Source organism: Pristis pectinata, chromosome 5 (assembly GCF_009764475.1).
Source record: "Pristis pectinata isolate sPriPec2 chromosome 5, sPriPec2.1.pri, whole genome shotgun sequence".
Classification (NCBI taxonomy): Eukaryota; Metazoa; Chordata; class Chondrichthyes; order Rhinopristiformes; family Pristidae; genus Pristis; species Pristis pectinata.
The window spans coordinates 36,104,242-36,116,908 of NC_067409.1; the positions used below are offsets into that span (position 1 = coordinate 36,104,242).

At 39.4% G+C, this 12,667-nt stretch overlaps 1 protein-coding gene across 1 annotated transcript in view; it reads left to right on the forward strand.

Moving 5' to 3' along the window:
• The window catches only part of LOC127570473 (metalloreductase STEAP2-like), a 32,025-nt gene extending 29,449 nt beyond the window's left edge, over positions 1 to 2,576 (forward strand). Inside the window, 1 exon segment of the mRNA XM_052016087.1 lies at positions 1,211 to 2,576. Coding sequence (XP_051872047.1) covers positions 1,211 to 1,495 — 285 coding nt within the window. The 3' untranslated portion in view covers positions 1,496 to 2,576.
• Positions 2,577 to 12,667: the final 10,091 nt, after the last annotated feature.

The following is a 12,667-nucleotide window of genomic DNA, read 5'->3' on the forward strand; positions in this document are numbered from 1 at the left end:
AAGGTAAATTATATATTTTGAATTAATTGAGCTTATTTAATTTTTTAACATTTTCATTTTTTAATAATTTAAGATTTTTTAATTTCATTGTTTCTTTCAGGGACTGGCAGAAATATTCAAATCCCTTAGCAGATTTGACAGTACTAAATCTGGGAGTGTGACTCAGACAGCTGTCAATGTCTTTTTTTTCCCTATTGTTTTATGGGCATTATTCTGGCCAATATTCTGAGCAAGGCAGTGCTACCACACAAGCCCTCTCCAGTTTGGGGAAGCAAACTGACCTGGAAATGTAAATCCTTACATGCCACATACATCAGTGATGAATGCATTTAGCACATTGTTGCAGCAAGTTTGAACCATTATACTTCTGGGATTTTATGTTAGATGTTGTCATGGATTCAGAATTACTGCCTGGAATCCTTTTAGATAGACCTTGCATCCCCTATGAAGCAGGATCTACAATATCTAGAAAAACAAGATGATACCCAAGGATGAAGTGGAAAATCCCAGGTACTATTACTTTAGTTACATGATCTAACATTCAGCACTGTGGGAAGTTAATTTAAATACAAGTTGCACAGATTTAAAGTATTAGGCAAAAGAAACAAGGGGAATATTCAGAAAAGCATTTTTAAGGTGAGTAGTTAAAGAGCTAGAACTCATTATCTGTAAGGGTGGTGGAAACAGTCAAGGCTTTCAAAAGGGAATTGATTAGGCATGTGAGGGAAAGAGCAGAGGAATAGGATGGACTGAATTACTCCACAAAGAACCAACCAGACTTGGTGAGCCAAATGACCAGACTCTGTGTACACCAATTATTTGGTTCTCTATTTAACTACATCCATGTTTGGCATACATATCAGGAAGAAAACCTCCGTGCTATTTTTCTACAAATTGCCTTTGCTTTTAATCCTGCATATCTATGTATGACCAGCAAGACATAATCCAATCAATAAAACATCTTGGGGTTAAAAATACTTGTATTCCTTAAAGACTAATGCACCAGAGTTTCTAATAATGTTTCCTCTTTGTTGGAATAACAGGTCGATATGGGAATGGAAATATTATTGATAATTAGGATTAAAATATCCAGATTTTCATTCATCTCTGCAAATGATTTATTACAATATAGGGAATATCTGTGCACAAAATTTAATATAGTAAGGAATGAAAATGGATGTTACTAAGTATATCCTTTTTCTTCTTCTAGTCTACACTTGGTTTTGTGGCCCTCTTGATCAGCACTTTTCATGTCCTGATTTATGGATGGAAACGAGCCTTTGAGGAGCAGTACTACAGGTTTTACACACCACCAAACTTTGTACTAGCTCTAATTCTACCTTTCATAGTTATCCTTGGGAAAGTTACTTTGCTGCTTCCGTGCATTAAGAGGAGATTGAGAAAAATACGCAAGGGTTGGGAAAAGAGTCAATTCACAGATGACGCTTCAACAATAGTTCTTCAAGCATCTCCAGAAAGTGTTACTGTTATGTGAGATTTTGCCAAAAACTGACTTCCATTTAAAGCATTCAACAAGGATGGTTGTGTTAATTTTGTTTAATTAGGTTAACCATGTTAGAAGTTCCAATTCCTTGTATTCTTTGTGTTGTTTAATGATTAGAGTATATATTGCATATAATGGTGAACAGTGTGTGACTGTTTTATTTAAGGTGAACACACCTCGTAAGTAAATTCTACTGTCTATTCTGTTTCTGCTATATTTTAAAGTTAATTTAAACTATATGTAATGATTAAAAAGGGTAAATATTTTACCAATTTATTGTTTAGATTCTGTAAGAAGTATCTTTTAAAAGTTCTTCCCTACTGTAATGCAAAGGATGATGAACCTCTTCTCTATCTAATGTTGCCAAGAACACTGCTTTGGAATCTAGACTACAGACACCCAAATATCCCAACATGTATGTAGAGTAACACACTTGTAATAACTTTTAGCAATACCTTTTAAAATGGTTGAAGAAAATGGACCCTGCTCTCTAAAGACTCATTATTGCACTCTGCTGTACACATTAAGGAAGACCTAGCTTTGAGCCCTGATCTGTGTTGATATTTGCTGCTTTTGAAATTCTGGTAAATTAGGATGACAATTTCACTAAATATCACCATGCTTAAATTTGAAATACTATAAAACCTGTGGTAATAGTCACAGTTAATAAATTTTCACAATACCTCCGTGCAATCAATATAACAATTAAATACATTGCTTATTCTTTCCTTTTTTTTATTTAGGATCTTTTGTTGCTTTCAGTGGAATAAGAGTGCATACCACTGAAAATAAGATCCACTTATGGAAATAATTATTTTACAGTTGATGTAAATATCTAGCCTAAATTTTCAAAGGAGTTGTTGTTTACCATAGAACACCACTACACTGTTGAAACTAGCTTATCCCAGTCTTTGGTATGGTTATATTTTGCATGTTGTTAACTTATTATATAGTTGTTTCTGTTCAAGTGTAACAAGCTGCAGGTTCAATCTTATTATTTTTCATTGACTAACAATATTGTTGTAATTTACATTTGTCCTTGAATAGGCTAACCACTTATTACTGCAATAAAGATTACTTTGTTTCCAAACATTTTTTGTTTTTAAACTTATTACTATTAAAAAGAATCTGCATTATATTCTTTGACTTACATGTGACTATTTTCACATGTAATCTCTGTGCAATAAAATATCAATAATCCGGTGTCCAGTTGTTTAGAAATCCTGATGGTTCAGCATCTGGATCACTCATTAGTAAGGAATCTGAGCCGGGGGTCCAGAGCACAAACAGGGTGAGCAGCTGGAACCAGATGTCTGGAGTGCAGCAGGGGCTGGGGTCTGGACTGTGGGCTGAGCTGGGGGTTGGGGTCCAAAACAGGAATGCGGGTAGGTTTTCAGCCAGAGGACTTGTACATTTAAACTCATTGGGTTCACTGCAAAGTTTATTGTACCACTGTGCGATATGTGGGAAAAGAAAAGTAAAAGTGTGCTTGGGTATTAATAGGAGTAACATCCCATTGTCTAGAAAATCTGCCGCATTAGCACTGTCAAAATTCCAAGAATGCCAGACTATTGGAGTTTTAATGCTTTTTGTCTTGTATCCACAGAATCTCTGAGGAAACTGGGCAGTGCAGTGGTGCAGCTAGTGGAGCTGTTGCCTCATAGCTCCAGGAACCGTGACTTCAGGTGCTGTTTGTGTGGAGTTTGCATATTCTCCCTGTGACCTCTGGGTTTCCTCCAGGTGCTCCAGTTTCCTCCTACATCCCAAAGATGTACAGACTGTAAATTAATTGACTGTTGTAATTACTCCCAGTGTGTGGGTAAATCGTAGAATCTAGGAGTTGATGGACATGTGTAGAGATTAAAATGGGATTACTGTAGGATTATGGGTCAGCTGTATTACTCTACAATAGCTTCCTATTCAATGCATATGCTATAATGTACTTTAACTTTGAGAGTGATGCATAATTCTACTTCTTTACAGCAATACTATCAAAAGCAGTTCTCATTTAGCAAGGTACAACCTTGTTGTAAAAGCTGGGAATGCTGGAAACAGTCAGAAGGTAAGGTAGTATCTGTGGAAAGAGAAACAGTTTACATTTCACATCAAAAGACCCTCCTCCAGAACTGGGAAAGAGAGAAAACAAACTAGTTGCTGAGAGAGTGTGGGCAGGATTGATAGGACAAAGGGAATATTTTTGATAAGGTAAAGCCAGAGTTGTCCGGTTGGTTCCAACATTTTTGAAGCTATTTGGTGATTCATTAGGGTTGCTAGAAAGAGTGAAAAACCAAGGGGAGTGCAAAGCTATGAAATGCAGGTCAGACTTCTTGCTGAGTCCAAAATCAAAAGAAGAAAGCTGGAAAGGCTGAGCATATCTTCCAGTGTCTGTGGAGAGCGAAAAATTGAGTTAATATTACAGATGGAAGACCTTGCAGCAGAACCAGCCAGTTCTGTTACAAGATAAAACAGTAGGCAGCAACGTGCCCAGGTGGAATGTGAGGTATTGTTCGTCCAGCTTACATTTGGCCTCGTGGAACAGTACAGCGGGCCAAAGACTGGTAAGTCTGAGTGGGGGAATTGAAGTAATAGACAACAGGAAATTCAAGGTCACTCAATCTGCATTTGGTTTCTCTAATTTAGGGAAGACCACATTGTGAGCATTTTCTGTTTTTTATTTCAGATTTCCAGCATCTGCTGTTATTTGATTTTCAATTGTTTGCCAAAGCTAACTAAATTGTGTTTTCCATTACTTTTACAAATTAAGTCATAAATAATGCTGGTGAAACCACAGCACAAACCTTTTGAAATAAAACAAAGTGCCAGAAATCTACCTCTAGCAATACTTCAGCACAGCTCCAACATAGGCATCTACCCAACACAAGGTAGAACATTGTCCATCCCTAACTAGCAAGACAATTGCAATCCAGTCAATAACTGCACTGTCAGCCTATTTTCAATCATCAGCAAAGTGACTGAAATGGTTGACAACAATGCTGTTAAGCATCATTTACCAATGATATCTTCATTGACTCTCACTTTCATACCTTATTACAGCCTTCTCCAAATATGGACAAAAATTTGAATTCTAGAGGCAAAGTGAGAGAGCCTGCTGGAAATCAAGGCATCTTTTGACAGAATTAGCATTGAGGAGCCCTAATAAAACTTAAGTCAATTCCCCAGCAGCTGGAGTCATACCCAACACAAAAGGAAGATCACTGGGGCATGTGATCCCTTCTTTGATGTCTGAGGCCCAGCCAGCTTTAGTTTCCAATCAGTAACCTCCTGTACATCATAAGATGTTGATCATTAGATAGTGAAAAATGGTTGCTAGTAATTACTCAGATGATGAATCTGTCTATGCTTTCAGAGATGGAATCATATAGGCAAGAAACATGAGTGCCAGGCAGTGTATATCCCCAATGAGATGGTCATACCCTGGGGATATCTAATGGTGATCACACAATGATCACTTGCAACTCTTCAGAAAGAAGAGCAGTCCTGATGGCATGCAACCAAATGAGACAAACAACTTGATCTCTTCATCAATCTACCTGACGGAGATTCATCCATCCACAACAGTAGTGGTAAGGGTGACAATCGCACAGTCCTTGTGGAGACGAAATCCTTTTTCACAGTGAAAATACACTTCATCGTGTCGCGTGGCACTACCACCATGCTAAATGGGGCAGACTTATCTAGCAGCTCAGGACTGAGCATTCAGGAAGTGCTGTGGGCCATCAGAAGCAGCAGAAAATAGTCAACCTCATGGCCCAGCATATCCCTCACTCTACCATCACCATCAAACCAGGGGATCAACCCTGGTTCAATGAAGGGTGCAGGAGGGTATGCCAGGAGCAGCACTAGGCATACCTGAGAATGAGGAATCAACCTGGTGAAGTTACAAAATGGGACTACTTGCATGCCAGACAACGTAAACAGCATGCAACTGACAGAGCTAAGCGATCCCAAAACCAGCACATCAGAGATAAACTCTGCAGTCCTGACACACCGAGTTGTGAATGGTAATGGACAATTAAACAACTCACTGGAGGAGCAGCTCCACAAATATCCCCAGTGATGGGGGACCCCAGCACATCAGTGCAAAAGAGGAAGCTGAAGCATTTGCAAGAATCTTCAGACAGAAGTGCCTAGTGAACGATCCATCTCAGCGTCCTCCAATGGTCCCCAGCATGGTAAAGTCAAGTTTATTGTCATCTGCACAAGGACATGTATGTACAGGTGCAATGAAAAACTTACTTGCAGCAGCAACCACATAGCATCATATAAACAGCATTCACAAAAAAATATAAATTATAAATTAAACAATTTTTGCAAGAAAACACAATTAGAACAAAAAAAAACACAAAGTTCATTCTAGTGCAAAGTTCAAAGATAGATGCTAGGCTTCAGCCAATTCGATCCACTCCACATGATATCAAGAAATGACTAAAGGCATTAGATACAGCAAAGACTATGGGACTGAGAACATTCCAGTAATAATACTGAAGACTTGTGCTCCAGAACTTGCCACACCCTTGGCCAAGCTGTTCCAGTATAACACCGGCATCTACCTGATGATGTGGAAAATTACCAGGTGTGTCCTGTTCACAAGGAGCAGGACAAATCCAACCAGGCCAATAATTGCCCCATTAGTTTACTATTGATCATCAGAAAAGTGATGGAAGGAATGATCAATGGTGCTATCAAGTGCCACTTGCCTAGAAACAACCTGCTCACAGAAGCTCAGTTTGGGTTACACCAAAGTTACTCAGCTCCTTACTTTATTACAGCCTTGGTCCAAATATGGATAAAAGAGCTGAACTCTAAAGGTGATGTGAGAGTAACTGCCCTTGACAACAAGGCAGCATTTGATCAAGTATTTCATCAATGAGTTCTGGCTAAACTGGAGTCAAAGGGAATCAAGGGGAAAAACCCCTACTGGTTGAAATCATACCTAGCACATACATACCTAGCAAAGGAAGATGGTTTATGGCAGTTGGAGGTCAACCATTTCAGCCACAGGACATTTCTGGAGGAGTTCCTCAGAACAGGGTCCTTGGCCGAACCATCTTCAACTGCTTCGTCGATGACCTTCCTTCAATCGTAAGGTCAGAAGTAGGGATGTTTGCTGATGTGGGGATGATTGCATAATGTTCAGCACCATTCATGACTCCTCAGATAATGAAATAGTCTCACAACCAAATGTTGCAAGATCTGGACAATATCCAGGCCTGGGCTGATAGGTGGCAAGTAACATTTGCTTCACACAAGTGCCAGGCAATGACAATGTCCGATGAGAGAAAATCCAGCTATCACCCCCTTACATTTAATGGCATTACCATCACTGAACCCTCCAGTATTAATATCCTGGGAATTACCATTGACCAGAAACTGAACTGGAGGAGCCATAAATACAATGAGGCAAAGAACAGTCTGCCGATTAACACACCTCCTAACTCCCCAAAACCTGCTGACCATCAACAAGGCTCCAGTAAGGAGTGTGATAGAATACTCTCAACTTGCCAGGAAGAGTGCACTTTAACAACACTGAAGAAGCTCGATACCATTTAAGATATAGCTTCTTGTTTGATAGGCATCCCATCCACAACCATTCACTCACTACACCACCAACACACAGTAGCAGCAGTTTGGACCACCTACATGATGCACTACAGCAACTCACCAAGACTCCCAGACAGCAACTTCCAAGCCCACGACTCTACCAGTTAGAAGGACAAGGGCAGCAAAAGCATGGGAACACCACCTCCTGGAAGTTGTAGGATAGGATATCTTTATTAGTCACATGTACATTGAAACACACAATGAAATGCATCTTTTGTGTAGAGTGTTCTGGGGGCAGCACGCAAGTGTCGCCACGCTTCCGGCACCAACATAGTATGCCCATAACTTCCCAAACCATACGTCTTTTACGTCTTTGGAATGTAGGAGGAAACCAGAGCACCCAGAGGAAACCCACGCAGACACAGGGAGAATGTACAAACTCCTTACAGACAACAACCGGAATTCAACCCGGGTCACTGACGCTGTAATAGCATTACGCTAACCGCTACACTACCGTGCCTGCCCTGACACACCATCCTGATTTGGAAAAATATTGCTGTTCCTTCATCATCACTGGGTCAAAATTCTGGAACTCTCTCCCTAACCGCATTGTGGATATACCCACAGCGCAAGGAGAGCAGTGGTTCAATAAGACAGCACACTACCATTCAAGGGCAATTAGGGATAGGCAATTAAATGCCGGCTTAGCCTGCAAAGCTGACATTCCTTGAATGAACATAAAAAATTAGGCATAGGCTGGTAGTACTAAGGAATACTTGCACCACACAAGTCTCTGATAATGCAAAATACTACACTGTGGGAGAGGTCGAGGGAAGGTTCCCAATAACCGGAAATGTAACTGGGCCAGTTTCATAAATACTGGGGCTTCAAGAGCAGGTTAGAGGCTGAGCATTCTAAGTATTCTGTAGTAAATGACTCACCTGATTCCCCAAAGCTGGTTCACCATCTACAAGGCACAGGTAAGCAGTGTGATGGATTATTTTCCATTTGCTAAGGGATGTGCAGCTGCAACAAATGCGTGCATCTCAATCCCATCAAAACATTGCCCTTGCTTCCTCAAATGCCAGTGCAACCGCCACCAACATCTGCAGTCTTCTGTTTCACCAGTGCAATGTAGCTGCAGTGCTTACCATCTACACGATGCATTGCATAAACCCCCAAAATTTATTTTAAAATGGATTTCCTAAATCTTTAACCTCTATTATGTAAAGGAACAAAGACAGTAGGGAAATGGGACACCACCAAATCCCAAGCTCCCCAATAAATCACCTAACATCCTGACAGACATATATTAAGACCGGTTGTTGTCACCTTCACACAGGCAATTAAGTATAGGCTATAAATCCTGGCCTCATCAGTGGTACTCACATTCTGTGGATGTATAAAATAAAATGAGACTAATTAATCTGCAGTTCAAAGGAGAAAGTAAAGGTTTATTGACATTTTGATTTTGAAATAACAATGAAGGACAGGTTTATGCATGCATTGCGGTTAATTGATTAATGCACTAAATTAACTGTTCCTCTTTTGAATATATTTTCACACTCAATTACCATTTATGGTGTTGCGTTAATGCAACCCAACCAAACTTGAATCATACATTAAACAAATGAGTCATAAAGCAATAAATATTTGTGGTACAAAGGAAATAGCCAACTGCATCCTTGCTGAATACATTTCTGTTTTTTTTATTTGCCTTGGCTGTGCTGTCTTTTTGAAATTTCTTTCAGCTAATAGACTGAAAATGAGAAAACATTTGCTGTGTGTCATGAATCAGGTTGTTTTGACTTGCTTGAAAGTTTTGCATCTGTTTTGATAACTTCTGCAGAAATTAAAGGCACCCAGTCTGATTTATTTTTGGGAGTAATTCGCTTCCTATATTTCAGAAGAATTTTGGAACATTCTGGTAAACAAAAAGCACTCTATGAATCCAAGCTTTCTTTTCAAGGGTGAATATATGGTTGAGAATAAGTATTTTAATGGTCATTAATGAGCTGTGATGTTGGGCTTGTGCAAATAAACAACAAATAAATTGAAAATACATCTGCAGGAAGTGAGATATTCTTTTGGTAAACAGAACAGAGAGGAATGAGATATCCTGGCAGATAAGATAAAGGAGAATCCTAAAGGATTCTGTAAGTATATTAAGCATAAAAGGGTAGCTTGGGAGAGAGTAGCTCCCCTTAAGGATCAATTTGGTAATCTATGTGTGGAGCCATAGGAAATTGGCAAGGTCTTAAATGAATAATTCTCATTTGTATTTAGAGTGGAGAAGTACATAAAAACTGGTGAGTTTATGGGAGGGAACAGTGATATCCTGGAGCGTATCAACATTAAAAAGGTTTTGGAGGCCTTGAAATGCATAAAGGTAGATAAATCCTGAGACCTGATCAGAAGAATGCTAGGCATTGTGCGAAACAAGGGAGGAGATTTGTGGGGCCCAGGCAGAGATTGTATCTTTGTTAGCCACAGGTAAGGTACCAGAAGATTATAGAATGACTAATGTTGTGCTTTTATTTAATAATAGCAAAAGGGATAAACCAGGGAACTACATGCTGGTGAGCCTTATGTCAGTGGTGGGAAAGTTATTGGAAGGAATTCTGAGAGGCAGAATTTATTTGCATTTGGAAAGGCAAGAACTAATTATGGATAGTCAGCATAGCCTTGTGTGTGGGAAATTATGTCTCATCAATTTGAATGAGTTTTTTTGAAGAGCTAACCAAGAGGATTGATGAGGATAGGGTGATAGGCATCATCTACATGGATTTTAGCAAGGCTTTTGACAAAGTCCCACAAGGTAGGCTTGTCTGAACGGTTAGAACACATGGGATCCAGAGTGAGCTAGCCAATTGGATAAAAAATTGGTTTGGTGGTAGGAGTCAGAGGTTGATTGTGGAGGGTTGTTTTATAGATTAGAGGATTGTGACTAGTGGTGTGCTGCACAGATTGGCACTGGGTCCTCTGTTGTTTGTCATCCATATTAATGATTTGGATGAGAATGTAAGTGGCATGATTAGTAAGTTTGTATATGACAGCAGAATTGGTGGTATAGTGGACAATGAAGAAGGTTACAAAAGGATACAGATCAACTCGAAAGTGGGCAAGGGAATGGCAGAAGGAATTTAACTCAGACAAGTACAAAGTGATGCATTTTGGGGAGTTAACCAAGAGCAGAACATACACGGTGAATGGCAGGGCCCTGGGAAGTGCTGTTAAACTGAGAGATCTTGGGGTACAAGTACATAGTTCCCTGAAAAGACAGAGTGGTAAAGAAGGAGTATGGCATTCTTGTCTTCATCAGCCAAGACATTGAGTACAAGGATTGGGACATCATGTTACAGTTGTAAAAAACGGTTAGGCCACACTTTGAGTATTGTGTGCAGTAGTGGTTGCCACACTACAGGAAAGATGTGATCAAGCTAGAGCAGGGGGAGAATAGATTCACAGATGTTGCCTAGATTGAAGTGCTTGAGTTATAGACAGAGATTGGTATGTTGGGTTTGTTTTCCCTGGGGCAAAGGAGGCTGAGATGTGACATGATAGATGTATATAAAATTATGAGAGACATAGATAGGGTAGATAGCCAGAGTCTGTTTCCTACGGTGGGCATTCCAGAACTAGGAGCATTGGTTTAAAGTGAGAGGGAGGAGGTTTATGGAGGGTCTAAGGGGTAAATTTTTCACACAAAGAGTATTTGGTATTTGGAATGAGCTGCCGGGGAGGTTGTGGAGGCAGGAACAGTAAAAACATATAAGGGGCATCTGGACAAGTACTTGAATAAGCAAGGCACAGAGGGATATGGAATTAATGCAGGCAAGTGGGATTAGTATAGATAGGCATGATGGCCAGCATAGACATGGTGGGCTGAAGGGTTGTTTCCATGCTGTACAGTTCTATGACTCTAAAACAATACAGCACAAGAACCATACAGCACAAAACAGGCCCTTCGGCCCAAAGTTAAAAGCTCAAATCTGATTCCTCACATTTGTAATGAAGTCAAACTGCAGACAACATTGAATTAGCATGTTTGAACAAACCAACACCCAGGTTCAGAACTGTATTACCATACAGCTGAGCAACAGTGTGATGGAATGTTAGGTGGAAGCTTTAGGCACTTTCCCCAGTGTCCGTCATATGGGAAACTCAACTTCCATTACAATGCTGTTTTGGAATTAATAATATTATCCTTATATTCACTTGATCACAGCAAGCAGAATGTTATGTCCTGTTGTTCCCTCAGCTGATTTTTAATTACAGTTTAAGAATCAAATGATGTTTATTTTTTAAAGTCCAGACCATGTGCAGCCAAAGATACAATTGGTGCTACACACCATATAGTGCATTAGTGAGTGATATTGTACAGAATGTATAAATATACCACCTTTTATACATATCCTTATTCATTCTTACAATTATATAACATACCCTTTCCTTTAAATTTTTGTTTTGTCAGTATAAATATTTAAACTTGGATAATCTGTTTTAAGTCTTAAACGCTGTTATTACTTATTTTTTAAGGTCTTACTCATGGTATTGTTTAGGTGGTTGCACTCCATTTCACAGACTTGAATGTAGACATCTCTCAGTGATGAGTTGTTGCAAGTTAGTGCCTGTTAAGCTCATTATTGTAGAAGTTGATGTTGGTGTTGTTGCTGATGTTTTTTGATATTTTTGTTGCTACTCTGTTTATCAATTCTGGCATAGACCAGAGAGATTTTGTTCCATCTGATCAGCTGGTCCACTTTAGCCTCGATGATCCATGATCTTAGAATATTGACCTAATTCATAATGTCAACTGGGTTCAAGATTTTCATAACTGGCTCCTGTGCTTGCACTGCTTGCCTTCTCAGTATCTCAGGGGATAACTTAGCATGGTTATTGTAGTATTGGCTTCTTTCACTTGTACATCAGTCAGTCATTGTCTTGATTTTTCTTGGTCGTATGGAGGATTTGTTTTGCTTGGCATAGTTGTCATGTACTTTCTGCTGTTCAGTAACTCAGTCGGTAATTTCATGTTGGTGTTAAGAGATGTAGTCCAGAGAGACAACAAGGCAATTTTTGGATGTTTCTTCATTTCTCTGCATCTGATAGGGGTCCTCTTGATTGGTCGGAAATGTCTTTTTGTCATCCAGATAGTGTGGATACGAGGTCACAATGGTGAACTGTTATCACTTTGCAAACTTTGTAAATTTTCTAGAAGTGAGATGGATTCTGTTGCCATACACCAGTTTCTCAAAAATGCCTTGCTTTGCAAATAGGTTTGAACTATTGTGGTAATTTTACGGCTTTCAAGTTTTTATCCTTGTGAATAAGAACAGGTTAGTAGCCTACAACTATGACATACCATTGTGTGTGAACCAATTAGCTCCCATGGTGTGCTATAGTCTCTGTAGCCATCTCTGTTGTGTTTTTCTGTTCTTCTGACATTTTTATCAATGTCCGTTCATATTGTGATCTAGTTCACAATATGTATTTGTCTATAACCAAATGGCCTTTACACAGCTTCTGGAATAATTCTCCATGCACCTTATTAGATGATTCTGGATTCAGCCAGAAGAGCACTATTTTCCAGTGAGATGT